General features: G+C 49.4%; 1 protein-coding gene across 1 annotated transcript in view; it reads left to right on the forward strand.

Moving 5' to 3' along the window:
• The first annotated feature begins 1,608 nt into the window (after positions 1–1,608).
• The window catches only part of NPDC1 (neural proliferation, differentiation and control 1), a 122,030-nt gene continuing 95,970 nt past the window's right edge, over positions 1,609–27,668 (forward strand). Inside the window, exon 1 of the mRNA XM_077835634.1 lies at positions 1,609–1,705. Within this exon, the coding sequence (XP_077691760.1) occupies positions 1,609–1,705 (97 nt within the window). The remainder of the gene's footprint in view (positions 1,706–27,668) is intronic.

Genomic DNA, 27,668 nt, shown 5'->3' on the forward strand with positions numbered 1-27,668 from the left:
CGGGGCAACAGTGAGTCGGGGGGCAGGCCCCCAGCGTCCTGGGGCAGCCGCTCCGGGGGGTGATCCCGGGGCAACAGTGAGTCGGGGGGCAGGCCCCCAGCGTCCTGGGGCAGCCACTCCAGGGGGTGATCCCGGGGCAGCAGTGAGTCGGGGGGCAGGTCCCCAGTGTCCTGGGACAGCAGCTCCGGGGGGTGATCCCGGGGCAGCAGTGAGTTGGGGGGCAGGTCCCCAGCATCCTGGGACAGCAGCTCCGGGGGCTGATCCCGGGGCAACAGTGAGTCGGGGGGCAGGCCCCCAGCGTCCTGGGGCAGCAGCTCCGGGGGGTGATCCCGGGGCAACAGTGAGTCGGGGGGCAGGTCCCAGTATCCTGGGACAGCAGCTCCAGGGGCTGATCCTGGGGCAGCAGTGAGTCGGGGGGCAGGTCCCCAGTATCCTGGGACAGCAGCTCCGGGGGCTGATCCTGGGGCAACAGTGAGTCGGGGGGCAGGCCCCCAGCGTCCTGGGGCAGCCGCTCCGGGGGGTGATCCCGGGGCAGCAGTGAGTCGGGGGGCAGGCCCCCAGCGTCCTGGGGCAGCCGCTCCGGGGGGTGATCCCAGGGCAGCAGTGAGTCGGGGGGCAGGCCCCCAGCGTCCTGGGGCAGCCGCTCCGGGGGGTGATCCCGGGGCAGCAGTGAGTTGGGGGGCAGGTCCCCAGTATCCTGGGACAGCAGCTCCGGGGCTGATCCTGGGGCAGCAGTGAGTCGGGGGGCAGGCCCCCAGCGTCCTGGGGCAGCTGCTCCAGGGGGTGATCCTGGGGCAGCAGTGAGTCGGGGGGCAGGTCCCCAATATCCTGGGGCAGCAGCTCCGGGGCTGATCCTGGGGCAGCAGTGAGTCGGGGGGCAGGCCCCCAGCGTCCTGGGGCAGCTGCTCCAGGGGGTGATCCTGGGGCAGCAGTGAGTTGGGGGGCAGGTCCCTAGTATCCTGGGGCAGCAGCTCCGGGGGGTGATCCCGGGGCAGCAGTGAGTTGGGGGGCAGGTCCCTAGTATCCTGGGTCAGCAGCTCCGGGGGGTGATCCCGGGGCAGCAGTGAGTCGGGGGGCAGGTCCCCAGTATCCTGGGACAGCAGCTCCGGGGGCTGATCCTGGGGCAGCAGTGAGTCGGGGGGCAGGCCCCCAGCGTCCTGGGGCAGCAGCTCCGGGGGGTGATCCCGGGGCAGCAGTGAGTTGGGGGGCAGGTCCCCAGTGTCCTGGGACAGCAGCTCCGGGGCTGATCCTGGGGCAGCAGTGAGTTGGAGCCGGGGTGGGCAGGGCAGGAATGAGCTGGGGCACTGGGGGCAGGTTCCCAGCGCAGCCCCCTGCCCCGGGGCCGCCGCGGCCCGCACCTGTTCCCGTCCCCCGCCCTGCAGCGCGCCCCGGTGGCCAGCGCGGTGGGTGGGTCCGGTTCTCCCAGCCCCGGGGCGCGCATGCCGGGTCCGGCGCTGTGCGGGCGGTGCCGGGATTGGCCCGCCCCCGCTCCCGCTCCCCGCCCGGCACACCGACTCCTCGCAGCTCCGGCGGTGGCCGCCGCGCTCTCCCTCCCGCCCCCGCGCCCGGCCGGACCCCGCTGCAATGAGTCCCCGGCGCTGCTGAAGGATGGTGGCGGCCCGCAGAGCGCCTGCCCACCGGCTCGGAGCCCTCCTCCTCCCCGGGATCGTCCTCGGAGCCTGCCTGCTGCGGCCCGGCAAACCAGGTGAGGGGCCGGGCGGGGAGAGCCCGGCTCCGCTGCGCCAGCAGCTGGGGTGGGGTGCGGGGCTCGCGGCTCCCTGCGGGGCGCGGTCTGTGGGTGAGGCTGCGGGGCACGGGGGGTGCAGCGTGGTCCTGCGGGGGGCTGGTTTAATGGGGAGGCTGCAGGGAGTGGGGCTGGGCGGTGCATCCTGGTGCAGCCGGACACAGGGTTTGCAGAGTCCCGTGGGCCGCGCAGGGCGCTGGCTGTGGGAGCTTTTCCTTGTGCTCCCTTCATGTCGGAGAGCCTGAGGGGGGCCGCGAGGTGAGCCCCTGGCTCGCCCCCCGTGGGCGCAGGCTCCCGTCCCCGGAAGGGACCGGCTGGCTGGGCAACACAGGGGAGTGCTGGCTCCGCCATCTCCTCCTCGGTTGAGGGCAGGGGATGAGGGGGGCTGGGGGCTGCGGTGCTTTTCGACCTCGGGAGACTGCACTGAAGGCCAGCAGGAGCCGGGCTATTGTATTAACTCAGCCCTGCGCCGCACGCTCAGCTGCGGAGTGTCACAAGAGCCTTACCCAGAAGCAGAGGAGGGCTGAAGAGAGTCCCAGAGCTGCCTGCTTCTGTTCAGGACAGAAGGGTCCCTCTCAGTGGGATGTCCCTCCCCGTGGGGATTCATACAAGAGCAACAATGCCTGGGAAGGGGAGGGTGGAATGAGGGCTAGGACCCCAAAGCCCTGTGGTTCCCAGGGTCGTTTTAGTTGTAAACCTCCTTGTAGCGGTGGGAATCGCTCCCCACTCCAATGGCTCCTGACCAGTAATGCACCAGCACGGGTCAAAAAATGCCCGTGTCTGGAAGATGTATGACCCCTTTGCCTACAGGAGGATAGCTGAGAAATAGGATGGTGACCAAGTCTTGGGTTTAGCTATTTCCTTCTCTAAAGTCTTAAATGACATGGTTCGTGAGGATCTAAACCAATCTGAAAATAAACCTTCCCAAGCCTTGTGGTCAGTCCCTAGCGTAGAGGAGAGGGGATAGTGCTTACACAGCCGGAATGTGGTGCGGCAATGAACCCAGCTGCTTCAGTCTCTCTATGTGTGTGGATCTATTCGGAGAACCAGGAAATCTCATGACGATACCGATGTTTGCATAGCTGTGTGTGACCAGGAAGAGATGGCTCTTAGAGTCCAGTATAAAGAATTTTTAAGTTACTATAAAACACAAGCAGTGTGAATTTTAATATGAATAGTTAAGGGCTTCTGAATGTTTGGCCAGTGTCTGTCCATGGGCCTCCTTGAGAGGACCATCCAGCATGTTGTTGACCAGACCAAAACTTCAGATCTGTAATAAGACTTCAGATTTAACCAGAATGACATAATATTGGTCACCTCCACACGGCTCTCAGGAGAACAGAAGGCCAATATTTTCCTCTGCAAGTTAACTAAAAACTTGTGAATTTACCAGTATAAACTTCTTAAAAATCAGGTTAATTTACCCAGGAAAACCGGTCTGTCCATTCCTGAGACAGGGGACTTTGTGTGTGTAAGGTGTTCGGGGCAGAATTTGGGTTTGTACAAAAGTTTTTGTGTTAGTGGTGTCTCTCCTCTCCAGTGCAGCATATGGATCTGTTTCTGACATCCTTAAGTTGAATAGTACCTGACTCTATGCGTTGTGGACTAAGGTACTATCCAGCATGAAGAAGGGTGGCAGAATCTGACCCTTTAGGGATATGTCTACGCAGCCCATGGCAGGAGCCTCCCCACCTGGCTCTCTGGACTCAGGTTAGCTTGGGCTAGAGCTCTAAAAATAGCGCTTCGGCGTTGTGGCTCAGGCTGGAACTCGGGCTCTTGAAGCCTACGGAGAGGGACTTCAAAGCTCCGTCTACACAGCTATTTGTAGAGCTCTAGCCCAAGTCCATCAGCCTGGGCTGGGAGGCTCGCTGCTGTGGCTGTGTAGATGTACACTTAGGGTATGTCTGCACTGCAGTTAGACACTGTGGTGGGCCTGTACCAGCTGACTCAGGCTCGCAGAGCTCAGGCCATAGGGCTGTTTAATTGTAGTGTAGATGTTCCAACTCAGACTGCTTTCTTCCTTTCTCCACCCCTTTTCTTATTGCGCAGAGGCCAGGACAGCGCCTAATGGTGCATGATGCGCTGGTCATTATGAAGTGGGCTAATATAGCAATGGAATGGCTAGTGACTTTCCCTATAGGTTTGATCCTATATATTTATCATCACATGCTGGACCTTACTCCTTCCTAGAATCCCAATGACTAAAATGGGATTCCTCAATGGAGGAATTGTCCATGCATGCAGGATCAGACCCTGCAACCCTCCATCTAACCTTTGAATAGTAGAAGGTGACTTATGCAGAGGGAGAATAAATACATAGTAATCATGTCTAAGTTACTTCTTACAGGCTTTGTAAGCCATGCCTTTGATAATTGAATAAAAATAAGAGTTCTCTGTTAGTAATGTGTTCAGATAGTCAGGAGTCACTGGCAATTAGTGCTATTTGCTGTAAATCTTTACACTTGGGTGGTTCTGTTTGCTGAAATATTACAAGATGCTTGTACCCGTGGATCTATTTTCAGACTAGTGGGAGAGTATTCATCCTGCACTGGGTCAGGTTCTTGTTTCTGTATCAGAGCTGGGAGGAGCCTGACAAGCCATAGCTTTGTTTGAAAAGTAGAGCTATTTTAACAATGAGCTAACAGTCTTACTGAACTCTGCCAGCCCAAGCACAAAAATTGCTCATCCACGCTGTGCTATGATGACTGATCAAGAACAAAATATGCACTAGAAAAAACCAAAACAAAACTACTCACTGAAATTCCTCACTTTGAGAGAGTAGAATTGTCAGCTACAATGGTTAAAAGAGGTTTCCCCTATTTTCCTCTTAAAGAAATTAAGTGGACTTTTTGCCCATCATAGTAACCTCTGCTGTCTTCTTTCGGCAGTGACAAGTTTGGTGAAGGAGCTTGTTTTGTAGGATTTGAAGTTCATGTGTGTGCTGTGTTCATTTGAAAACTGACTGGCTGATTTCTAGGCTGTGGCACAGAGCATAGGAATAGACTAAAAACTAGAGAGTTGCAGAGCCTTGGCTCTGAATTTGAGTGTATTAATGCACAGACACCGTTAATGCACAGACACCAGTCCTGTGAGAGCCACTTCAGTTCCAAGAGTTCATATATTTGGACTGTGGAAGTGCTGATTTCTGGGGCTTCAGTAGGTTGCTCTTCAGTCACATGCCAAACCTGTACACGGTGTTTGTAATTTCTGGCTAATATTGATGACGGAAAGTCAACAAAAAGGCAGTGTCCTTGGTTTATGAGAGAGATTTTTACAGTGGAATCAGTGCTGGTGTTCGGGGGTAGCAAGCAGAGCAATTGCCCGGGGCCTCACGCAGAGGCAATGCGTCTGGGGGGACATGCAGGGTCATGTGCCCCCGCAGATTTGCTGCTTGGCTTGTACTGAGCATGCTCACACAGATGGAGCATGCTCAATTATACTGCTGAAGCCAGATGCCCTCACTCTGCCCCTTCCCCACTATCCGCGGTCATCTCTGGCCCCATGCCACAGGGGCCCCGCAAGTGTGGCAGGGCTCGGGCTTTTTGGCTTCAGCGGGGGTGGGGGGCCCGCTTCTTAGTTACTGCCCTGGGCCCCAGCAAGTCTAATGCCGGCCCTGAGTGGAATGTAAGCAGTTTCTATCTCATTATCAGTAGAAAGTACATAAAAAGCTTTCTTCTTATCCAGGGAGTGCCCACTGACATTTCACAGTGCCAGTGTGCTCCTGTAGGATCTTCAGTACTGTGTCTTAGGTGACCCATAATTGTCCTGTCTAGTCGTTCTGTGCTGGAGGGATGGGCACTATCAGGCAGAGATGTGAGGGGAGGCAGAGGTGGTATAGTTAAGTGTGGGTGGATGGAGAGTGATGGGTTGGTAAAGGATAGGGTTGGGTCTTCAGATTTTCATCATGTCCGGGGATGATCCTTCTCAGCTGAGTTTGGAAAACTCAGAAGCCCCGATTTTTAAAGGTATTTAGGTGTTGCTGTGCACAGCTTGCAAAGCCTGTGTCTCATTTTCAAAAGTGACTTAGGCTCCTAAGTGCCTAAATGCCATCAACTATCAATGGAATTTTGGCTTCTAAGAGCAATACTCCCTTTAAAAATGTGATATTTAGGCTCCTAAATCAGTTAGGTGTAACACTGATTGCAGCAGTGCCTAAATACTTTTAAAAATCTAGCCCTAACTCTACCAGCCAAAGGATGATATGAAAAATTGGAAGGGAATGGGAGAGAGAATGCTGGAGGATGCATCATCTCCAGTGTCTTGGCTGCTATCCATAGCTTTCTTCCAGTAGCAGATGCAATTCCAGTCTGTTTCTCTGTAGCCCACATGTTTTGGACTAGCAGTATTGAAACTGACCAGCGTTTGGTCAGTTTCAGTCTGGGGGTGGGAGAGTCTGCTCAGGTGCTCTCTAAGTTAAGATGTAGTGTTTTCAGAAAACCTCATGAATAGATTATCAATGGACAGTAAAATTCAGAGGGTTAGTGTGCAGCCTTATCAGAGCAGCAGCAGAAAACAAGGATTAAATGGAAACCTGTTCCTCCGAAACTGCCACCTGAGGCCTGGTTATTTTACCAATTACTGAGCTTCTGCAGAACAACAAACATTGAACTTCTTTCTAATAGCGCACAACAGCATGGAGGGACTTGTCTTCCAAATGACAAAGGAACACAGCAATCTGCTATCCTTCACTTTCCTTGGAGATGGTTTTTTAGGGATTTGATTAGCACAAACCATGAACAAATGCCAGTGTTGTAGGGTTGATTAATTTCAGGTACTTCTGCATAAATCCCCTCCCCCAAGATGATTTAAAACAACTTAACTTCTAAACTATCACTGGGAGCAGCACTCTCAATCTGACATTTCGTTCTTGGGTGGGGTTTCAGGTAACAGGTGCCTCCCATGTTTGCTTTAGGGCATGGCTGGCTGGCTGGCTGCCTGTGGTATCCAGATTACTTCTGTAATAGGTGCGACACGTAAATGTGCATGGGATGGGGGATGCAGTCAGAACTAAATGGTAACTGAATCCTGCTGCTATGCTTCCAGATGTGCTGGGGAGGGGAAATGATGCTTGTTTTGGGACAGAGAGTGGTTTCCCGCTGTGATTTGGTTCACTCAGTGCAACGTTCATGAGAGTGAATGGAGGGGAGTTTAATGTTTTAGGGGCCAGATCAATCTGTTTGGGCTGTTTTCCAGTAATGCTTTCGGTTCTAAAATTCCAACCATCCCGTGGGAAGAGAGGGTCCTGTTGACAGGAAATCGGTGTTACTCAGTGGAATGCATGTTGTGGTTCAGGGGAATATGGAAGACCCAGGATTGTATTTGCATAGTTTGCTGGACTGTTCCTGTAAAGACACCCTGACTGACCTACAAGAACCACTCCCTGATGTTAAAGCACCAGAGAAAGGGGAAAAAGGCCTGGCCTTTATCTTGCTGTAATCTGCCCTCTTGTATCAGGCATGTCACTTGTGTGTGTAGTGGGGGTGAGCCATGCCCTCTGAGCCATGCCCTCTGCCGCCTGGGATGTGCTACCCTGATTCAGGGAAGTGGCTTACTAGCCTGTGATGTGGGAACTTTTCTGTGTGGGAGGGGAGAGTTGAGCATTTTAAGGAGGGAAGTCTTACAATAAACATGTCTTCCCATTTTTAGACTCTGGTTTCTGTTTTTCTGCTTTAATTTTCTTGGTACCTTAATTGCAAGGGGCAAAGATGCTAATGCCAGTTTTTCCCCACCTTGATGCCTGGGGGGTGACGGTAAGGTTCTGTCGCTGAGGAAGGCGTGGGGAAAGACTGGCCTTATGTTTAATGGACCACGCTGGGACTCAGGAGATCTGGGCTCAAGTTTCTGGCTCTGACTCCCTGCGTGGTCTGGGAAAGTCTCTTCTCTGTGCCTCAGTGATCTGTAAAATGGGGATAATATTCCTTCCTTTAGATTGAAAGGACTTTGAGGCCAGGACTGTTCCTCTCCCCTCCTCCACCTCACGGGGGGCTTGAGGATAAATACATTAAAGATTGTGAGATGCCCAGATACTGCGGTGCTGGGGGCCATCTAAGTGCCTATGATAACTAGTGAGAAGAGCCTTGGGACTGGTTGTCCTCCCCAGTGACAGGGTTGTGCATGCGACAAAGCTGGTGGCTGTTGTCAGCGGGAACTTACGATGGGAGCCCTGGTTGTGTCTGGCTATTGGGGCGAGAGCTCAGAGTGGGTGCCTCGGAGTCGGGAGACTGAAAACCCGAGACGCCCTTCTTAGTGGAGATCACTGTGGTGAACTTCCAACCCCCAGTAATCATAGAAATTTGAAACTGTAGCCTCAGCCAGCCACTTACTGGGGTGAGCTGAAAGGGAGGAATATATTAAGGTTTGTGCTCCTTTTTTGGCTGTGTTCTGTCTGACACGTTTATTTCTTGAAAGAGGCTTTTATCCTGTTTACATGACAAATTCAGATGTTGCCTGACCTGTTTTCCTGGAACCATTCCATGGAGCACAGGTAAGGTCATGGCATCAGACATCCTGCGGGGATAACTTGATTGACAGGGGAAGAGACTTTTTTAGACTGTTTTTGTTGTTGGTAACATCTATTGAACTTAAACGCCTGAGAAACAGTTAGAGAATCTGAAGATTTGAAACCTTGTCCCTTCTGCCATGGTTGGGGGTTCACAATCCACACCCGGCCATCTAGTAAGTCATTCAGCAAAACCAGACTTGGCATTGCTGGGCTTTTTAAAGTAAAAAACAAGCAAAAAAAGGGGGAAAAACACTTGCAGTCCTCTTTTAAAGGGGAAGAGGACCCTGGATTAATACTGACAATCAGAAGTGTTAAAAGTCAAAGTTTGTAGCTCTGTGGAGTTCTAATAGGTTAAAAGACTTGTGGTAAATAAGGCTGAAATGAATTGCTCCTCTTTTTGCCATATAGAGAGCGCTTCATTGCTCATTCCACAGTTCGTCACTCTAGGTGCGTTCACAATTACCCTGCTAGGCAATAAAGTGATTTTCAGAAAATAATTCACTGTGACTTTTTTCTTGTCTTTATTGATTTAGGCTTCGGAGATACAGCCCAAAAGAGTACATCTGTAGAAAATCACCACACATGTTATTGATACAGCAATGTCATATGTTCAGAATCTTAAGCCTTCAACAAATCACAGAGAGAACATTCAAACTAATGTTTTTTGGCAAAGCAGACTGAATAGAGAGGACATGAGGAGGGAATTTTTTTGCTTTGAAGAGACATGTTTCAAACCGGAACGAAGAGCCTCTTTGTTAAAATGCAGCCCTAGCCACCACGTAAAAATTGTTATAAAAATTAGACACTTCATTTAAGATAGCCATGTTTAATCTAATGCACTGTTGGAAACTTCATGTGGAATGTCGAGGGGGTGATGAGGCTGTGTTCCAGTGACAGGTACAATCCAATTGTCAGCAGCCTGTATGCCATTGAGATGGTAACTACGTACCCAGCTGCCCAAGACAAGCCTCTGCTGGGCTGGCGGAGAGGTGTGACTTGCAAGATGAGCAAACGCGAGCGAGAACTGATCTGAGCACCGAATGCCTGTGTGTAGGGGGCTACTCTTCCAATGACTCCTTAACATCCAAGAAGCAGTGCATAGAGGAGAAACTCCAGTCAAGCTCTGTTAGGATGGAGTCAAAAGAGCTGGGTTTCTCCATGCTTTTCATTGCTTTTTAGTCTGCATGGTAAGTTGATCCTGAGCTAGGACTGTGAAATTGGAGTGATTTGAGAGTGGCTCTTAAGAGAGCTGCAGAGATCACACAGACAGGCAGGCTCCAAGGTGTAATTATTGCCAGCTATAATTCATGGTTAACCCTGTGCTGCTCGTGCCATTCTGGCTACAGTCCATCAAGTTCCCTGGTGGAGGAAGGGAGTAAGTGGACATATGTACAACTTAACTCTTCATTCCTTCTCATAGGTTATCTTGGAGACACGACACCTTGTAACTAATACAGCACTGAACCGCAACAGGCTAATGGACCAGGCTGTGGGCTAATGGTACAGGTCGCGGGACTAGCCTAGCAACTAGGTCACTGGACTGCGAGTCAGGAGAGACCTGGGTTCTGTTCCTGGCTTGGCCTCTGACCACTGGTGTGCCTTGGCCAGGTCATTTCCCCTCTCTGTGCCTCGGTTTCACTTCTTACCCTATATCTGTCTAGTGTGTTCAGATAGAAGGAGCAAGTCCCTGCCCCAAAGAGCTTACAATATGCTTGTACAGAGTTTGCTGTTTACATTTTTTAAGTAATTATTTTATTTGTGCTTATTAAGGCAAAATTACAATAAAATGTTAACGTTCTGCATAGGACATAATCTGATCCTGGTTGAGTAAACGTTCCAAGAACCTGCCTAAAAATTCTGGTTTGCTGGCAAGGGAGCCCACCTCCTCTGAGCACACTGAGCACATTTCTAAATACCTGTCCTTTTTTTGGAGCTTCTCTCGTGTACATACTTGGTGTGAAAGATTTCCCTTTACAAGGACAGTCCATATTTTACTATACCACAATTCCATAGGAAGGGAAAGTCACTTCTTTCTATTAATGTGCAATACAGCGTCTTGCTGCTAACAATAAAAAAAAATAATTTGTCGTTCTGTTTAAAATCTAGATCCTTTACTGGAGCATTAGGGAAGGGGATCAAAAGTCAGGAGCACATTTATTTCCCCCCTGCCCCCAATCAATGGGGAAAATATCTGAAAGCAAAGGAGCTCCCAAGTCAACCCTTACCCCCCATCATCTTCATTTTCATCCTGTGGGAGTAAAACGCTGTCCCTTATAATATTTGACGACTTGTTTCACTGTAACAGGAAGGAAAGTGCTGCAGAGAATGAAATGTCTGCTTTAAAACCGTTCAATGAACGGGTTGAGATCCAGCTGCCACCTACTCTGCAGTCTCCTACTTGCATTTCGCTCTCTGTGATCCACTTCCAATCTTTGCGCTGCAATAATCAGCATCCTTCCCCACTGCTCAATCTCCCCCTTCAAGTGCTATATGAAAGGGTTCGCTGACTCCAATCTCTGCAAAACCATCTCTGGTAAAGGGCCGTCACTCTTTATAGCCCTGGCGTAGGAAATGGAGTTTGAATGGGTTTAATTTAGCTGATTTCCATTTCCCTGGTGCTCTGGGATGCTTTTTGCATATTATCCAGAGCTTCAAATTATGCGCTGAATTGTGCTCCGTATCCCTAATACCTACTAGCACCGAGTGGACGAATTAGTCTGAGGGGGAACTTTGCATCTCACTCCTTTTAACATAATATGGGTATTTTTAAATCTCCACCTCTCCACGGAAACACCCTAAACCCCTGTACGTCTGCTCCATCCCGGTTACTGCAGACAGATCTTAGTCTCCCTCTTGAGGTGGCTGCTCTCGTTGCTATTTAGAAGCAGAAAATGAAGAGGCAGCAATTAGAGTCTACTCTCGTTTGTAAGGCAGCTATGTGTCTATATCGTTATTGCAGGGAGAAGCCTTTCAAAATATAGTGCTGGAACCAGCCCCTTCTGTGGCAGACTTATAGAGCATAGTATTCTTGAATTTAGGATCTCATTAGAATTGGAAGGCTAAAGGACAGGGCATGGGTGTGGATTCAGCCATAAATGACTCCGTTAATGAGCTGTGAGTTGACAGGCTTTTTTCTTCCTTAAGTTGGCCAAGACATTTCTCAGCCTGTGCATTCTTTCTCTGTGGGGAATTCCTACAATGGCTGCCCCTTAGTTCAAAATACTTCCTGTTGGGATGAGGAACGACAGATGGAGGGGTGAGTGGCTTTATCTGCAGTGCACATTTGTAATATGGACTTCTATTTCTCTGTTTGTGTTTCACAACAGCTGGTGGGCAGGTCCTGTTGTGGAATTCGTCCTAGCTCCATGGACTCAAAAGGGGCTTCAGAGCAGCAGCTGTGTAAGTCTGTATCTGCAAAAAGAACAGGAGGACTTGTGGCACCTTAGAGACTAACACATTTATTTGAGCATAAGCTTTCGTAGGCTAAAACCCATTTCATCGGATGCATGCATGCATCTGATGAAGTGGGTTTTAGCCCACGAAAGCTTATGCTCAAATAAATGTGTTAGTCTCTAAGGTGGCACAAGTCCTCCTGTTCTTTTTTCAAAAGGGGCTGTGACAATTAACCTTAGCAAAGGAACTGCCCTGTAGATTGCAGATTCTCAGTGAAGGAACTGGTAGCTTGTATTCCCTACTGCAGAGGCTGGCTGCTGTTCCCAGCAAGGAGGCCTGTTTTTCCCTTGTGTGTTTGTAACTCATGTTCTCCTTAAGGGACCGTGGTGATGAGCAAGGTGCCAATGCCCAGGGGAGAGCACCCCTCCTTGATAGTAAGTGGGGGTGCTCTCTAGATGCAAAAAGTTTGTGCTGTGATCAGGAAAGGTGCCTCCTGCCAGAGCTACACTGCAGATCTCTGCCGCCGAAAAATGATTCTGGCTTCCTTCATCTCCTCTGCTCCTTACTGACTGTGAGAGCCAGAAGATCATGCAGTCGCCTCCGCAGGGAAAGCCTACTGTGCGTGAGACTAGACTGGACAAAGCCCTAGATAAACCTGCTGTAAGGAACAGCCCTGTGCTAACCCCTGCAGGGATTGAAATAGCCCCTTAGGCCATCTAGTCCACCTCTCACATCACTGCTCTGTTGGAGGGTGAATGGCTGAGAGGCGGAACGGACACTTCATCTCATTTGGTTGCAGGGATCTGACTAGGTTCTTACATCGTGCCTATCACATAGAATCCAAGTGGCAGCTGGCATCCTGGAGCATCTCTCTTTATTCTAATGATGTAGCCTCGGTTTCTCCTCTCCTCTGCACCCACCTTGCTATGAACAGGGTAAATTACGAGTTAGCAGCTGCTAGAGGGAGCATGGGTGGGTGGAATGAGTAAATTAGCAACAGCTGCTGGAAGGCGGGAGGGTAGGTGGAAATAAATGAGAAAACAAGTGAGAGGCTGATAGTTCTGCTTAGCTCGCTGCCTGGCCTGGGAGAACGGGGAGGTCATCCCTGTTAGATGGAGCTCATTTTAGCGTGGGTCATAGAACAGTGCTGCCTGTCTCCCCATAGGGCCTGCCATGCATGTGAACACTACTTGGGTTAGGGTGGAAGCAGGTTAGTGGCTCAGGACAGAGAAATGGACGACTCTTTTGATTTTGGGAGGCATCTGAGGTTTTGCTCTTCATTAGAGTCTTAGGAGCTAGTTCCTCTTGTGGCAGCCTATCTGCACTAATCCATTTTTCTCACTGCCTGCTCTGGCCCTGCAGGTATTTCCTGGATAATTCCCCTAGGGCAATTTAGTCTTCTGTATGCATGGCTCTTGCCAAAAAGGGGCCTTTTCCCAGCATCTCTGTGAGGCATTTGGTTTGGAAAAAGTTCCCTTACTTCCTTCCACAGGCTCCAGCATGGAAACCAGTTTGTGGGGAAAGTTTGCTTAAAACAGCTCATCTTCTGGGTCATGAGAGCATTAGAAGAGTTAATCAGCTTATACGTCTCCTTTGTGCTTATTTAGTTATGGGAGCATTTGGGGTAGAGAGATTTAAGCATTGGGTTCGCTATAAATGCGGAATCAATTACCAAGCCAGAGAACAACTGCACAGTACAGAACTATTCATTCTCCCCTCTTGTAAATATCCCTGTGTTAGCAGGCTTTGCTTTCTAACCCCAGGGGTTGACATCAGGGCAGGATTTTTCACTGGCCAGCGTGCATGAAAAAACAAAGAGGTTCTCATTTATTTGGTACCTTCTCCTGCCTCTTTCTGAAATTAAAGCCAAGACACTTGGAGAGGGAGCAGAGTCTAGTCTGCCTCTCCGTAGGTGTGTGAACAGCTGCTAGCACCATGGAGCCCTGATCTTGGCTGGGGCCTGTAATGATAGGATTTTTAAAGGTGACTGGTTGCAGAGTAGCAGCTGTGTTAGTCTGTGTCAAGGTTCCTTCCTCACTCTGAACTCTAGGGTACAGATGTGGGGACCTGCATGAAAAACCTCCTAAGCTTATCTTTACCAGCTTAGGTCAAAACTTCCCCAAGGTACAAAATATTCCACCCTTTGTCCTTGGATTGGCCGCTACCACCACCAAACAAATACTGGTTACTGGGGAAGAGCTGTTTGGAAACGTCTTTCCCCCCAAAATACTTCCCAAAACCTTGCACCCCACTTCCTGGACAATGTTTGGTAAAAAGCCTCACCAATTTGCCTAGGTGACTACAGACCCAGACCCTTGGATCTTAAGAACAATCCTCCCAACACTTGCACCCCCCCCTTTCCTGGGAAATGTTGGATAAAAAGCCTCACCAATTTGCATAGGTGACCACAGACCCAAACCCTTGGATCTGAGAACAATGAAAAAGCATTCAGTTTTCTTAGAAGAAGACTTTTAATAGAAATAGAAGTAAATAGAAGTGAAGAAATCACCTCTGTAAAATCAGGATGGTAGATACCTTACAGGGTAATTAGATTCAAAACATAGAGAATCCCTCTAGGCAAAAACTTAAGTTACAAAAAAGATAGACAGAAATAGTTATTCTATTCAGCACAATTCTTTTCTCAGCCATTTAAAGAAATCATAACCTAACACGTACCTAGCTAGATTACTTACTAAAAGTTCTAAGACTCCATTCCTGGTCTATCCCCGGCAGAAACAGCATATAGACAGACTGAGACCCTTTGTTTCTCTCCCTCCTCCCAGCTTTTGAAAGTATCTTGTCTCCTCATTGGTCATTTTGGTCAGGTGCCAGCGAGGTTACCTTTAGCTTCTTAACCCTTTACAGGTGAGAGGAGTTTTTCCTCTGGCCAGGAGGGATTTCAAAGGGGTTTACCCTTCCCTTTATATTTATGACAGTCTGTATTCATAAAAAGAAAAGGAGGACTTGTGGCACCTTAGAGACTAACCAATTTATATGAGCATAAGCTTTTGTGAGTTACAGCTCACTTCATTGGATGCATTTCCAGAGAGTGGGTGCTCAGCACTTCAGATCAGGCCTCTTTGATGCATCCCAAGTTGGGCATCTAAAAATCACTGTCACTTCTGAAAATCATGCCTTGATATTTTAGCTATTCAGGGTTTTTTCCCTCCTTGTTACTGGTTTGGGCAGTCAGTGGGAGCTCTACTGTGAGCTTGGCTGCAGTACAAAGAGTTTCTCTACTGTGATTCCACTTGCATTTGGTCCAGGTAATTGGCTACCTAGCGGCCCACCCAGGACACTGGTGGCCTCTGATTCATTCCGACCTATGGATTGTTAAGTATGCACATCTAAAGCACTTCCAGCCCTGTCTCCCAGCTGCTCCCTTCGCTTGTGGCAAAGAAGTGCTCAGAGCTGTTTGGATGATGGAAACAGCAGGCACTGACCAAAACCGGCTTCCAATGTGAAATCATAGCTGGGCACGCTTTACTGATTTCAGAGGGTTGACTAACGCCGACCAAATGTACTCTGGAAAATCACAGGCTGTGAGGGCAGAGCAGTGCTTGGCCTTGTGGACTCATTCTCTGGCATCTTCAGGCTCTAATCAGCCTCTGGGGGCAGCAGCTCATTAAAGTTACCCCAACTCCCACCTCAGTTTGGGGTCCTACTCTGGAGTGAGCCATCTTTCCTGTCCTTGCTGCCATCACTGGAAGCGTTTCTGTGGAGAGGAGCTGGAGGAGGAGCAGGCAGGGGCTGGTCAGTTTCTTTGCTTTTCCATCTGCCCTAGTATAACCGAGGGTCTCATGGCGTCTGTTGCTGTCAGCTGGGAGTCTCCGATGTCTGAATAAAACGCTGCTGACTCCTGGATATTGCCAAGAAGTGCAGCTCTGGACCAGGCTGGGGGTATGGTGCCAAGGTGGCCTTCGTGCCCCCGAGGTCCTAGAGTGGCTGAGCATCAAGCCCATTCCCTGGGGAGGCTCAGAGATGCTGCGGCTAGCATCACACAGCTGATACTGCAGCTGGTGACTTGCCCCACCCCTTCCCCTCACAGCCAGGCTTCCTGCGCCGCTGGCATAGGGGGAGTTGTAGGAGTGACTCTGTCAGTTTTATGCCACAGAGATTATCCTAAACTGGCTTTCAGGCTGCTTGGCACTGGTGGTCCAAAGCCAACGAGTGCCATTCCCTGGCCCAGAGTGACCCAAACTGGCGATAGGCAGGTGGTGACGGAGGCTGTTGCTGGTTTAGCGTACTAGGTGCTGGGGTCATGCTGCGCTTTCCAGAGACCTCCCAGCGACTGGGGCTCAGAACATGCTGCTGTGGGAGCCTTAATTCTACCCTTGCCCATCAGAGAGCAGCCTGTTACTCCACTGAGTGAGCTGCTTGGTCTCCAACAGGTCATGGGATTTCCTGACTCCAGTTCATCCCCGGGCATGGATCTTGCTCCTGCCGGTGCCCTGCCCTGCCCCCAGCTATAGCGTTTCTGCTGTGGTGCTTCTCCCCGGAAGCTGTTTGCCTGGACTTTGACTCCCAGATAATTCACCAATACGAGAGATGCTGTCCCGCTTTCAGGGCAGTTGTGCTTACGGCAAACACAATAGAAATGCTAAATGGAGGCAACAGGCTTATAATGAGGAATGTCACCACGTGGCAATAGCCTTAATGCGTGGAAGTGGAGCATGTTAAATGTCAGAACTCTGTGTGATCGTTGCTAGTCTCACTCACTGGCTTATCCTTGCGGTAGCCTTATCTACCTGCGCGAAGGAATGTTGCAGACCTGAGCTACAGGAATTTCTTGGGTGTACTGTATATATGAGTGTGTCAGATTCACCAAATATCCAACACCCCTGCCTCACTTGGACAACTGGTGCTTTGTGTTTTAACCCACTCAGCAGCACGGCCTTCCACTAATTTCCAAGCAATAGCCTCTGGCTCCAGAGGGCGATAAGCGCGGAAAGAAAATCAGAATTTCCGTCCCATGGAACGTTTTGAAGTTTACTTCCATCTGCAGTCGCAATGAAAACTCCAAATATTGAAATCATTCATGGAATAAAACGTTCCAGAAAGTCTCAATTTGGAAACGTGGAAATGGTTCATTTCCATAACTTGGATTGAATGAAACATTTCAGTGTTCCCGGATTGAAACTTTTTGAGTCTGTTCAACCTCAAGTTACATTTGTCGGTGGGTCCAGCGGTGCCTTGTGGGAGTTGTAAGTTCTGATTCCTCGTGCCCTCACTCTTCTGGTTTTGGGGCGGGGCTCTCCGGCTGGGCTACATCTTAAAACATAGCGGAGGGAGGAGAGTAGACTTGGGGAAGGACTGTTTGGAGCCGGGGCTGGTTCTGTCTTATAGAGAATGGTTGGTTGAATGCAGCAGAGGTGCTGAAGTCATGGAACAAAGACTAACTGGGGTCTGGAGCCAGGCATATATGCACGGGGGAAATAAGGCCAGAGGTAGCGTGAGGGGGTTGGGGAGGAGGTCATTGCTGTTCTGGAAACAGCTCTGGGAGAGACTGAGTATGGGTCAGCTGTTCCAGTGCAGAGAGCACCGAGCTTTCCATAGGAATGGCAGGAGTTCGGCATCATCGCAAACCAGAGGCTGCCAAAAAACAAAGGAAATTCCACCCAAAAAACTGCTGGTTTTCAGCTGTTTCTATGTGTAATTGGAGAAAACTACCATTGAACACATCTGTATGTAAATTACATTGCGAACAATGAGGGAGACACGGTGGGTGAGGTCCTATCTTTTATTGGACTGGCTTCAGGTGGTGGAAGAGCAGCTTTCAAGCTACACAGAGCTCTCCTTCAGGTCGCAAACTATTACACTCTATGGGGGTCTATTGCCAAGGTTACACACCCAGTTCTCAGACTGCTTCCCTCAGAAAAGCGCCAGGAGGAAAACTGTGAAGGAGAGTTTCCCTTTATTAAACCAATTAATTCTTTAAATGTACCGGAGCTGTAGAGCAGGGGGAAAATGCCCTTGGATCTTTACCTCAAAGAGTCAAAGCCTGACTAAAAACAGCCTTGCTTCTTTCACAGACTGCCTGGTATTTTAGAGCAGCATCAATAATTTAGCTGAGTGGGCTCACAAGGTAGAACATAAATGAGCAGGCAGGGAGGATTAATCAGGAACCTGCTGAGGTTTACCAGAGAAAGGGTATCACGCTGAGGGGAAGCGGTGAGGGTGTGGATCGCCCTGGTAAGGTTGTGTGTGTTGGTTCTTCGTAGGGATCCTACCTGCTTGCAGCCCAAGAGTTACTTTAAATTGTGCCAGAGACAAAGGAGGGTGCTGCATTGTCATTGGGCATGGCTTTTATTTGACAGAGGAGAGAGAGGTGAACGAATCCACGGGTATAACCAGTATGTTTTCCAAGTTTGCTTTCAGGTGCTTGCAGTTTGTCACTGAGCAGAAGAATTGGGATGTGGAAGAAACGCCAGGTGCGGGGTGCTCAGTGCATCTATGTGAGGTGGGGTAGGCATCAAAGGGGATGATGCAAAGAATCTTTGCTCAAAGGTGACTTTGTGGAATTGAGGCTGTTACAGATGGGGAAAGCCCTCACGTCATTTAGTGACCCCAGCCTGCTGCCAATGCGTGACTGAGCTGTAGTGCAGTGGTTTTCAGCCTGAGGTCCATGGACCCCTGGGGCTCTGCAGACTATGTCTAAGGTTTCTAAAGGGGTCCGCATCTCCATGTGACATTTTTTAGGGGTTCGCATAAGAAAAAAGGTTGAAAACCTCTATTGTAGCGCTTTGTCCAGCCCGTTTGAACCGCAGTGGCCCAAACGCTGTGACTGGGCGTTGTAGTGACCTCAGGGCGCTCCACTGACTGATACCAGCTGAGGATTGGGCCCACCGTGAATGTATTTCATGCTCGGGGTGAAAGTAACTCCGAAGACTTACGGGTCCGGGGGCTGGGCTGGGTGAGCATCCCCCGGCCGGCCCTTCCACGCCGCCTGGCTCGTGCCACCTGGGGCTCCAGAGGCGACGTAAAGGGCCCAGGGCTCCAGCCACTGCTGTGGTAGCAGCAGCCGGAGCCCCGGGCCCTTTGAAATCACGTGCCCCGGGGCAGCTGCCCCCCCCCCCCCGGTTGGTGGCCATCCTGGCAGCACTTTAAGCAGGGTCCTTTGCTGTGGCAGTGGTTTACCATCGCTGGTTCCTATCTGCAGAGCTGCCAACGGGGGTGGGGGGGCAGTAACCCTACAGCCCCACCAATGGGGGAGGCAAAAGAGGCAGGGATGTGGTCGGCGTACGGGTCGGTGCGGGTTCTTATCGGTATGCCGTATCGGCCCACGTTCATAGAATCACAGAATATCAGGGTTGGAAGGGACCTCAGGAGCTCATCTAGTCCCACCCCCTGCTCAAAGCAGGACCAATCCCCAATTTTTGCCCTGATCCCTAAATGGCCCCCTCAAGGATTGAACTCATAACCCTGGGTTTAGCAGGCCAATGCTCAAACCACTGAGCTGTCCCTCCCCCCACTTTCACCCCTGTCCTTGCCGTAACACCAAATGTAGGCGCCTGTGCTCTGAGACGTCGAAGGCTGGGGAAGGACTCTCTGCCCTCCTGTAGTCTGACTCCTTATTGTATTGTTTGTCAGTCACACTGAGTTAGCGCACACAAGTCCCAGGTGTGGAGAGGGCCCTGTTGCACTCGGAGCTGTACGAACACAGAACAAACATGCTCCCTAAAGAGCTGGCGGTCTACGTATGTTTCGTTTTTGCATCTGTGCACAGGATGATATGAGAATCCTGCCTCTCTTTTAACTGCTGCTCTAGTGTTCATGCTCCCTAAAACAGGAAGGCTTGAGCACACTGTGTGCAAGTTGCTTGAGGAGGGTGTGGTCCTGTCAGCTGTTACATGTAAACTCCCAAGAACTGTGGATTGGCACGTGCCTGTTCTGAGTGGAAAAGACACTGCATTGCCCAAAGCTGTTAATGCAGGTGATTCCACTGCCTATGGAACATCTTCCTCAAAGCAGTGTATTCTCATTGATTTTACATATGCAGATATGATCTTGGTTAGTGGCATCAAGAAGGCAAACCTAAATCCATGGGGGTTTTGATGCCAAATCTATAGTTTACTTCTTGAATTGGTTTTATGGAATCCTTGTTTCTTAGACAAGACTCATCGAAGTCTATTGTCCCTCTGCCCTTCTGAAGCAAAGGACCAAACAGGTAGAAATATGAAATTTTATTGTTGACCAGTGATGTGCTTCTCTGGTTTGTGTCCCTGTTCTGAACCATCCCCTGCATTAAAGGAACATTTGAAAGGTAGCAATGTTCTTGTCCTGAAGCCTAAAGGGGAAGCTCCTTTCTTGTTGTTACAGGTAATCTCCCAAGCTCTTTTTCTTAGCATGCAAGCAAGTTTTTAGTTTTTGAAGAAATGGAATTAGTTGTTCTGGAGTTAGCTGTTATGCAAGGCTCTGTGTAGAGGCGGCTTCTGGAGGGGGAGCTGTATGAGCAGCAGGAGTCTCCCCTCTGCCATGGGCTCTAATCAGTCAGTTCTTGAAGCAGACTTACTCCCTGGTCCTCTCCACACACCCCTCCACTGGGATTCTGCTCCTGCAGAGGGGTGATGCTGGTGTCTGAACGAGACACTGGTATCAGAGCATGGTGGTGTCCCTTCTTCTTTCTCTCCCCTCCTTCCCCCCCTCCCCCCCAAGTCATCCTGTTTAGTTTTCTGGTGATTCAAGTAGCCACCTTCTCCCCTCTAAAGATGAGCTGGAGTGAGCTTGTCTGAAAAGACCCCTGGTGTGGTTGGTTAATGCTGCTGGCTGTGCTGAATATCCTCTCAGTGATACATTTCACCCTCCAGATACCCAGTGCATGAAAGAACCAACCATCCAGATGATAAATGCCAGTAGTTAATGGAAGCTTTCCTTGGATAACGCTGCCCTCCAAGGAACCCCTTGTTTAGTGAGTTTAAATCAGTCTTCATGCCTGTCTGATTTATAATGTTGCTTTACATTCTGCAATCTCCAGTCTCCTGTTCCCTAATGTCTTTCTACTGTGGACATACAAAATTAAGTTTATATATTACTAGCAGGCTGGCACTGTCTTGCCATCCCAGACACCTTCTATGAGCTTGATCACAGCTCTACCTTGGAAGGCTTCTCTGTTGGGAATGGCCTGTAGGGAGGCAGTGACTATCTGGTGGCTTTTAGGAGTGACTGAGAGGAGGTCCTGTGAACTGCTGTCTTGTTCTTCCCTGCATGAGTGGATCTTGAAATTGTAGAAATGGAAATGGAAATGACATGGCAGTTCTGCTGGGGGTAGTGTCAGGACCAGGCACCGGTGGTCAGTGTGCACCGGTCCGTTACCAAGCTGCAGCCAGGAGACGAGTAGCGGGGTTGGTGTCTGTGACCATTTGTACCCTCATGTTAATCTATTTTTCAAAACTATGATAAATTGTGTACAAAGTATGCCTTGCGAGGTGGTATTTGAAAACTCATCATCTTCTGAACATTTTTGTGCTGGTAAAATATGGGTGGCAACATTGTATGTAAAGTTATAAAATTCTACTGTGTGACTTTACTAAGACATGCCTCAAGTTTAGAAAAGCAGGCACAGACTAGTTCCTCAGAGACCAAAGGCAAACTGATGCCTCAGCCAGGTGTCAACAAAATCAAATGGACCATCACCTGGTTAAGCAGTGGTTCTTTGGCAAGAAGAAGGGTATGACTGAGAAATTTACATTTTGGCAACGGAACAGCTGGTGTTCCCGTGTAAACAGACTGACTGTTGCACGAACCCAGCTGGAGACGATACTCAAAGAGGAGGAAAAGAAATAAAAACGAGGAACACATGCCCCCAAATCTCTCCTCTAATGCCTACTCACTACATCAGTGAAGCCGTCATGGGGAGCTGTCTGAGCATTGATGCAGACATCTTCTCCTGACCTTGCCTTGCTACTTGAGGCTTGACCCTGATTTCCTAGTATCCTGACCCAGCTTGAGACTGTGACATTACCCAGGGTACAATCTGGAATGCCGAACAGCTGTGTCCCCTCAATTCTCCAATCTGGGGTGCTTTTTATACTGCTTCACTGTGAGCGCAACCATGCCTGGCCTCACACACAACCTCTAGCATGCAAATTACTCCTGGCTGAGTTACATGAGTGTGTCTAGCCAGTCGCTCCTGAATTATATTGCAGAGTAACACCAGCAAATTCCCAGTCCCAGACTTGCCCCCAGAAATGTGCATCTTGTACTGCCTAGCCCCCTCCTGGACAACACAAGCGCATGGAAAGTCCGTCATTTCATTAACAGAAAATGATATGCACAAACCTTGTTATCTCAAATGGAGGTTTCCTAACACTTAGGTCTAAACACACCCTGGCTTAGATAAAACAATAAAGCAAGTCTATTAACGACAGATTGATTTTAAGTGATTTCCAGTAATGAGGTGTAAATGTCTGAATTGGTTACAAAGAAATAAAAGATAAAACGCAAAGGGAAACCTGGCCGAAGCTGCCAATGGCGATGTGGAAGCATCAGCGGTCCAGAATCCCAGTGGTTGCAGGTTCTAGTCGTGCAGGTTCTTACAGGGGGTGATTAGAAGGGAGTATGTTCTGGAATGGCAGGAGCCTACGCAGCCAATTCATTCCTCAGAGGGCCCAGCCCTGAGCCATTGTGGCGTTATCCGGGAGAGTGGGAAAGGGAACTCTTCTCCTGAGAGCTCAGTGGGGAGAAGATATCCTTTAATAATCAAATTGTACTACTAGTCACTATTTGGGAATGGAAATCCCTCTCTGAAAGAAAAGTTGGAGGGGTGAATGGGCATCCCTGCTGACCGTGGCATGACCAGTGAAACATGCCCCCAAACAGGCAAAGTCAAGAATTAAACAGCGCTTCAAACAGGAGACCCGGGAATCTGGTGAACGCTTGCTGGGAGGGTGGTCTTGTGGTGTAGGCACTGTGCTGTGACTTGGGAGACCTGGATTTCCAGTTCCCAGCTCAGCCACTGACTTTGTGTGACCTTGGACAAGCCACTTCCTTGCTCTGTGCCTCAGCTTCCTATCTGTACAGTGAGGAGGAGAAGAGATCCTGTGTCTTGCCTTTGTAAGCTCTTTGGGGAAGAGACTGTGTGTGTGTGTGTGTGTGTTTGTGTACAGCACCTAGCGCCATGGAGCCCTGATTTCGTGTGGGGCCTTTAGATGCTACTGGAATTGTGTATCAGAGTTTTGCCTGAGAATGTGTGTGCGCTTTCCAGCTTGTTTGTGGGTAGTATCGTCTCCCCACAAAGAGAGGAGGACAGAGGGATGGATAAAACTTTGCTTTGTATTTGGAGAGCTTGTTGTCTTTCATTAGTGGGGGATTATCCCCAGGCAGTCTGCTAAGAGATGGTAATGTGACCTTTCTTCATGGTGCGCTGCAGGGCTGTAGCAGAGTAATCTGCTTTGTGGCTTGGTGATTTCTTTGGCTTCATTTCTGGAGATGGTAAGAGTTCAATTAATAATTCCCACTAAAAAAAATAAATAAATCCCAGGGTTGCTTCATTTTACATTTCAGGGCTGCTAACATCACTGCAAAATCCCTTTTAGTCACATTCTTCTTTACTGCCATTTAGTCAAATGTAACCGTTGTATCTGGATGGGTCCTCTCTTGGGCCTGGAATACAAATGAATGTCCTAATCTAAAAAAAGAACAGGAGGACTTGTGGCACCTTAGAGACTAACAAATTTATTTGAGCATAAGCTGTAGCTCACGAAAGCTTATGCTCAAATAAATTGGTTAGTCTCTAAGGTGCCACAAGTCCTCCTGTTCCTTTTGCGGATACAGACTAACACGGCTGCTACTCTGAAACCTGTCCTAATCTAGCTCACTCTTCGGACAGTCACTGGTTCTGCCAACACTTGACTTTGCATTGATTCTCTCCATTTGCATTAGGCAATGGCTCTTTTCAGACCATAATATGATAGAGGGGTGTGTGTCTAGCAAACTCATTTTGATCATTGTTACTTAAATAAGGTAAAAATAAATGACTGTTATACTGAACCAATGCAGTTATACTGGTATAACTTATTCCCCTTCCTGTATGGGAATAAACTATACTGGTCTAAGCATGCTTTTACTGCTGTAACTGCATCCACACTAGAGGTGTTGTACTGCTTTAACTACACTGGTATAGTTAAACTGATGTAATTTGTGTCTTTAGACAAGGCCTCACTGATGGGGATTAGTAAGAAACTTTCACTGGAGGCAGGTTATTCCATAACTGGCCATATAAACTTGCACCTTTGTCTGAAGTATCTGGGACTGACTGCTGTCCGAGTTAGGGTGCCAAGCTAGACGGAGGACTGATCCAGTCCAGCACGGCAGTTCCTGTGTTTTGAATACATCGAGTTATGGCTTTGAAAACAGCCACAACATAGACAATATTGCATACTGCAAACAATCAATAACTGCAGCAACCAACGAGAGTGCTTGGGGCCTGGAGGGGAGCACTCCTGGACCATGTCTGAAACGGCACCCCATGTGCTCCTGCTCGCTGGGGAAGCTGCTGTTGAACTCCCTGAAAATATCAGCTCTGTGCAGGTGTGTGTGAGTGAGGGGCCAGGGGGTGTCTGTGTGTGCAGGGAGTGAGAAAAAACTTGCTTCCCATAAAGGGCAAATCTATGGATTTGAAAAGGGCAAAAGACCTGCAAGGGAAGCCAAAGCTCCTGCCATTGCAGAATTCAATCTTCAGGCGTGTGATTTGACGGGGAAGTGGACAGTCACAATCACAGTATGTTTCTTTAACCAAAATCGATAAAGTAAAAATGTGTCCTGATGTTCCAGGAAAGCTGTGGGGCCAGCAAGGGTATCCCAACGCACCAAAGAATCAGCCACAATTGCTCAGGCATTCTGCTGCCTCCTTTTTGTTTAAATAGTCCATGCAGTGATGCTTATGGATTGTTCCATTGTTGCTGCTCACATGGCTGCTTCATTGTTTTGTGTCTGTTCTAGTTTAGGGAGCCGAGTTGCAAAGACTTCAGACTATGCTAGCACAGGTTTATGGGCACCTTTCGGTATAGCAATTCTGTTTCATTTTCAGTGTGGATGATTCAGATTCAGCCATCCTTACCTCTGCATACCCCTCCTGGGGTACGTCTACACGGCAAAGAAAAGCTTACAGCTGGCCTACCTCTGCATACCCCTCCTGGGGTACGTCTACATGGCAAAGAAAAGCTTACAGCTGGCCGGCCATTGCCAGCCTATTCCGGCTCCCAGGGTCAGGTCTCCCACCCTGCAGGGTCCTAGAGCCTGTCTTCAGCCTGAGCCTGGAAGTCTACACAGCAATGACACAGCCCTGCAGCCCCAACTGGCTGGCACGGGCCAGCTGCGGGTTTTTCTTTGCTGTGCAGACAAACCCTTGCTGTTCATGCAGCGCTGCTCTGTGCACTAAAACGTCTCCTGCAGTCACAAGTCAGTTCACGCCCAAACCATCTCTCTGTGCATTTCCGTGGCTGTCAGGTTTTGGGTGGTGGCCGCTTACGCTGTAAGGGTAGATTGGAACTATTGTTCTTTGAAAGCTGCTCTGCTAGTTCTCTGCACGTTGTGTGTCGCAGATGGACAGGAAGGGATGGAGTAGAATCCTCCTTTACTTTCTCTGGGGGAGAGAGTAAAAGGTCTTGTCATTCAGGGCTTGCAGTCTGGTTCTACTCTGAGAAGTGACCTGCGTACCAGGCAGAATTGCTCCCCGTGAGCATTCAGAATCAGATCCGCTACTTCCTGGGAGGAGGGTTTGAGGGTGACTGCCAGCCCTGCAGAGCCAGCATGGGTCTGGGAGAGTGCCAGAGAACAATCCCATTCACTCGCCTCATCAGCACCATTGAGTATGAATTGCTGAGCCTCCTGTGTGACCTGCCTGTCTTCTGATTCTGCCCTCAGTTACATCTGTGTAACCACAATGACCATGATCTTTATCCCACATGGTGAACGTGAGCCAGGAAGACCCCAGCTTGGCTCTGAGGTCCCAGGTTGAGTTTGCAGGCCTCGCAGCCAGTGAGAACATCTTGTTCGGTATGAATGGTACGTCATCCCCGGAGTCCTTGAGACACACCAATGCTATCTGTACGGAGTAGGACTGCACTTGGGGATGAGCCTGGAACCTAGAAGATTAGCTCATGTGAGAAGAGGAACTGGGAAAGATGCGTGTGTCCCCTGCAGCTGGACTGGGAACTGGAGGAACCTGGGGATTTACTGGGCTGAGGTCCGATGAGCTGCAACAAGAGATGGCAGTGCCCAGGAATCTAAAATCTAATGGAGAATGCATGGCCGGAATATGCCTTTGAGGACGAGGTTAGTTTTGGAAGCAAGTAAGGTGGGCTCAGTGGGTCTCACCCCTTGACAGGACGATACCCTTAAGGCGCTTTGCACCTTTTCGGGTGCTGGGTAGGGACAACAGAACCATCAAGTATAGACTGAAAAGTTTTCAAGAGGCATTTCTGCTATTTCCTTACATTCATAGGGTCACCAGAGCAAGGCCAAGCACTGGTGCTTACCGGGATTGCTCTCCTCGCATTTCTTCCTGTAATCATCTCAAATGGCTGAGTCTCCAGACAGCTTTGACCCTCCCAGGGAAAAAAAAGCCATTGTCAAAGGAGTTTTCCCCTAAGGATTGCCAACCCTCCAGGATTGTCCAGGAATTAAAGATCAATCTTTGATTAAAGATAATGTCATGTGATGAAACCTCCAGGAATTCATCCTACCAAAGTGGCAACCCAACCCACCTGTTGTTTTCTGGCACCAGTTGAGCGGTATGAATAACAGGTTGCTTCAAAGTTTTCTGACTCTTGGGCAAATACATTTTGAGCATTTAACGTTTTTTATTTTTTTATATAAAGTAAAGGAAATATTGAAATAAGTTTTCATTTTGAATGGTAAAACAAAATGGGTGGGATTTTTGGGGATTTTTTTTTTTTTTACTGAAACGATTTGCCAAAATCGACATGAATTCCAAAAAATTTTAGCTGACCCAAATCTGTATATTTCTGTTGCACCCCAAATAAATTTCAGCTGCGAGTGTTCACCCCGCTGTAGTCACCAGCAGCGCAGTGTGTATGTTGGCATAACCCGCTGGTGAGCATGTGACTGCTCTCCTCTGTGCCTGATCCACAGAGGATGAGAGTCTGCTACAGCCCCAGCTGGGGAACCCTCACACTTTAGCTCGAGCTGTACCCCCTCATGCTTTTAGCTCTGGAGGTCCCCGGTTTGGTTCCTGGTGTGTCAGCTGAAATAGCAGCCATCATACCCACACCGATTTCCTTTGTACCTGTGCGAGGACTGTTGAGCTCTCGCCCTGGCTTTGATTGTTGCATTGCTCCTTCTCCTGCGGGAGCTTGCCCGTTGGCTGTTGTTTGCCTCTGCCTCCCCACGGGCCTCCCACAACTGGAAATACCCCTGGGGTAGGTAGGAGTAGTGAACTCAGTGTCTCATGGTGCAGTGTGACGCTCATGCTGTGTGAGTGCTGGCTCGCTCTGATCTCTCTAAAGCTCAGCAGCTTCTTTGCCGCTGTCTCTTTGTTGTTGTCTGTCATTGAACTAGTGCAGCCCGATGCAGCCTTTTCCCGAGGATACGATTCCTGGAGAACCATCCCGTTTGGCAGTGTTTGGGCACCGGGGCGGGGGCTCCTGTTCTTTCTACTGCTTTCCTGTTTTCAATGGCAGGAGATCAGCCAAGCTCGCAGATGTTGGCCTCTTGCATTTACTGCTGCCCTGGGACCCGCTAAGCACACTTCCCTGATTAAAGGAAGGTGTGAGGCTGGAATTTCCAATTTGCTAATGGGTTTTGTGTGTGGTGACAGGAGTGGGGGCAGGGATACTGTATCTAATTCATCTAATTCATCTAATTCATCAGATGTATCTGATGAAGTGAGCTGTAGCTCACGAAAGCTCATGCTAAAATAAATTGGTTAGTCTCTAAGGTGCCACAAGTACTCCTTTTCTTTTTGCGAATACAGACTAACACGGCTGTTACTCTGAAACCTGAAATGTATCTAATTTATTCCTCATTGTACTCATCTCTTTTTTCCTCCCTTTGCTATTGAGTGTCAGT

This window comes from Eretmochelys imbricata, chromosome 16 (assembly GCF_965152235.1).
Source record: "Eretmochelys imbricata isolate rEreImb1 chromosome 16, rEreImb1.hap1, whole genome shotgun sequence".
Taxonomy (NCBI): domain Eukaryota; kingdom Metazoa; phylum Chordata; order Testudines; family Cheloniidae; genus Eretmochelys; species Eretmochelys imbricata.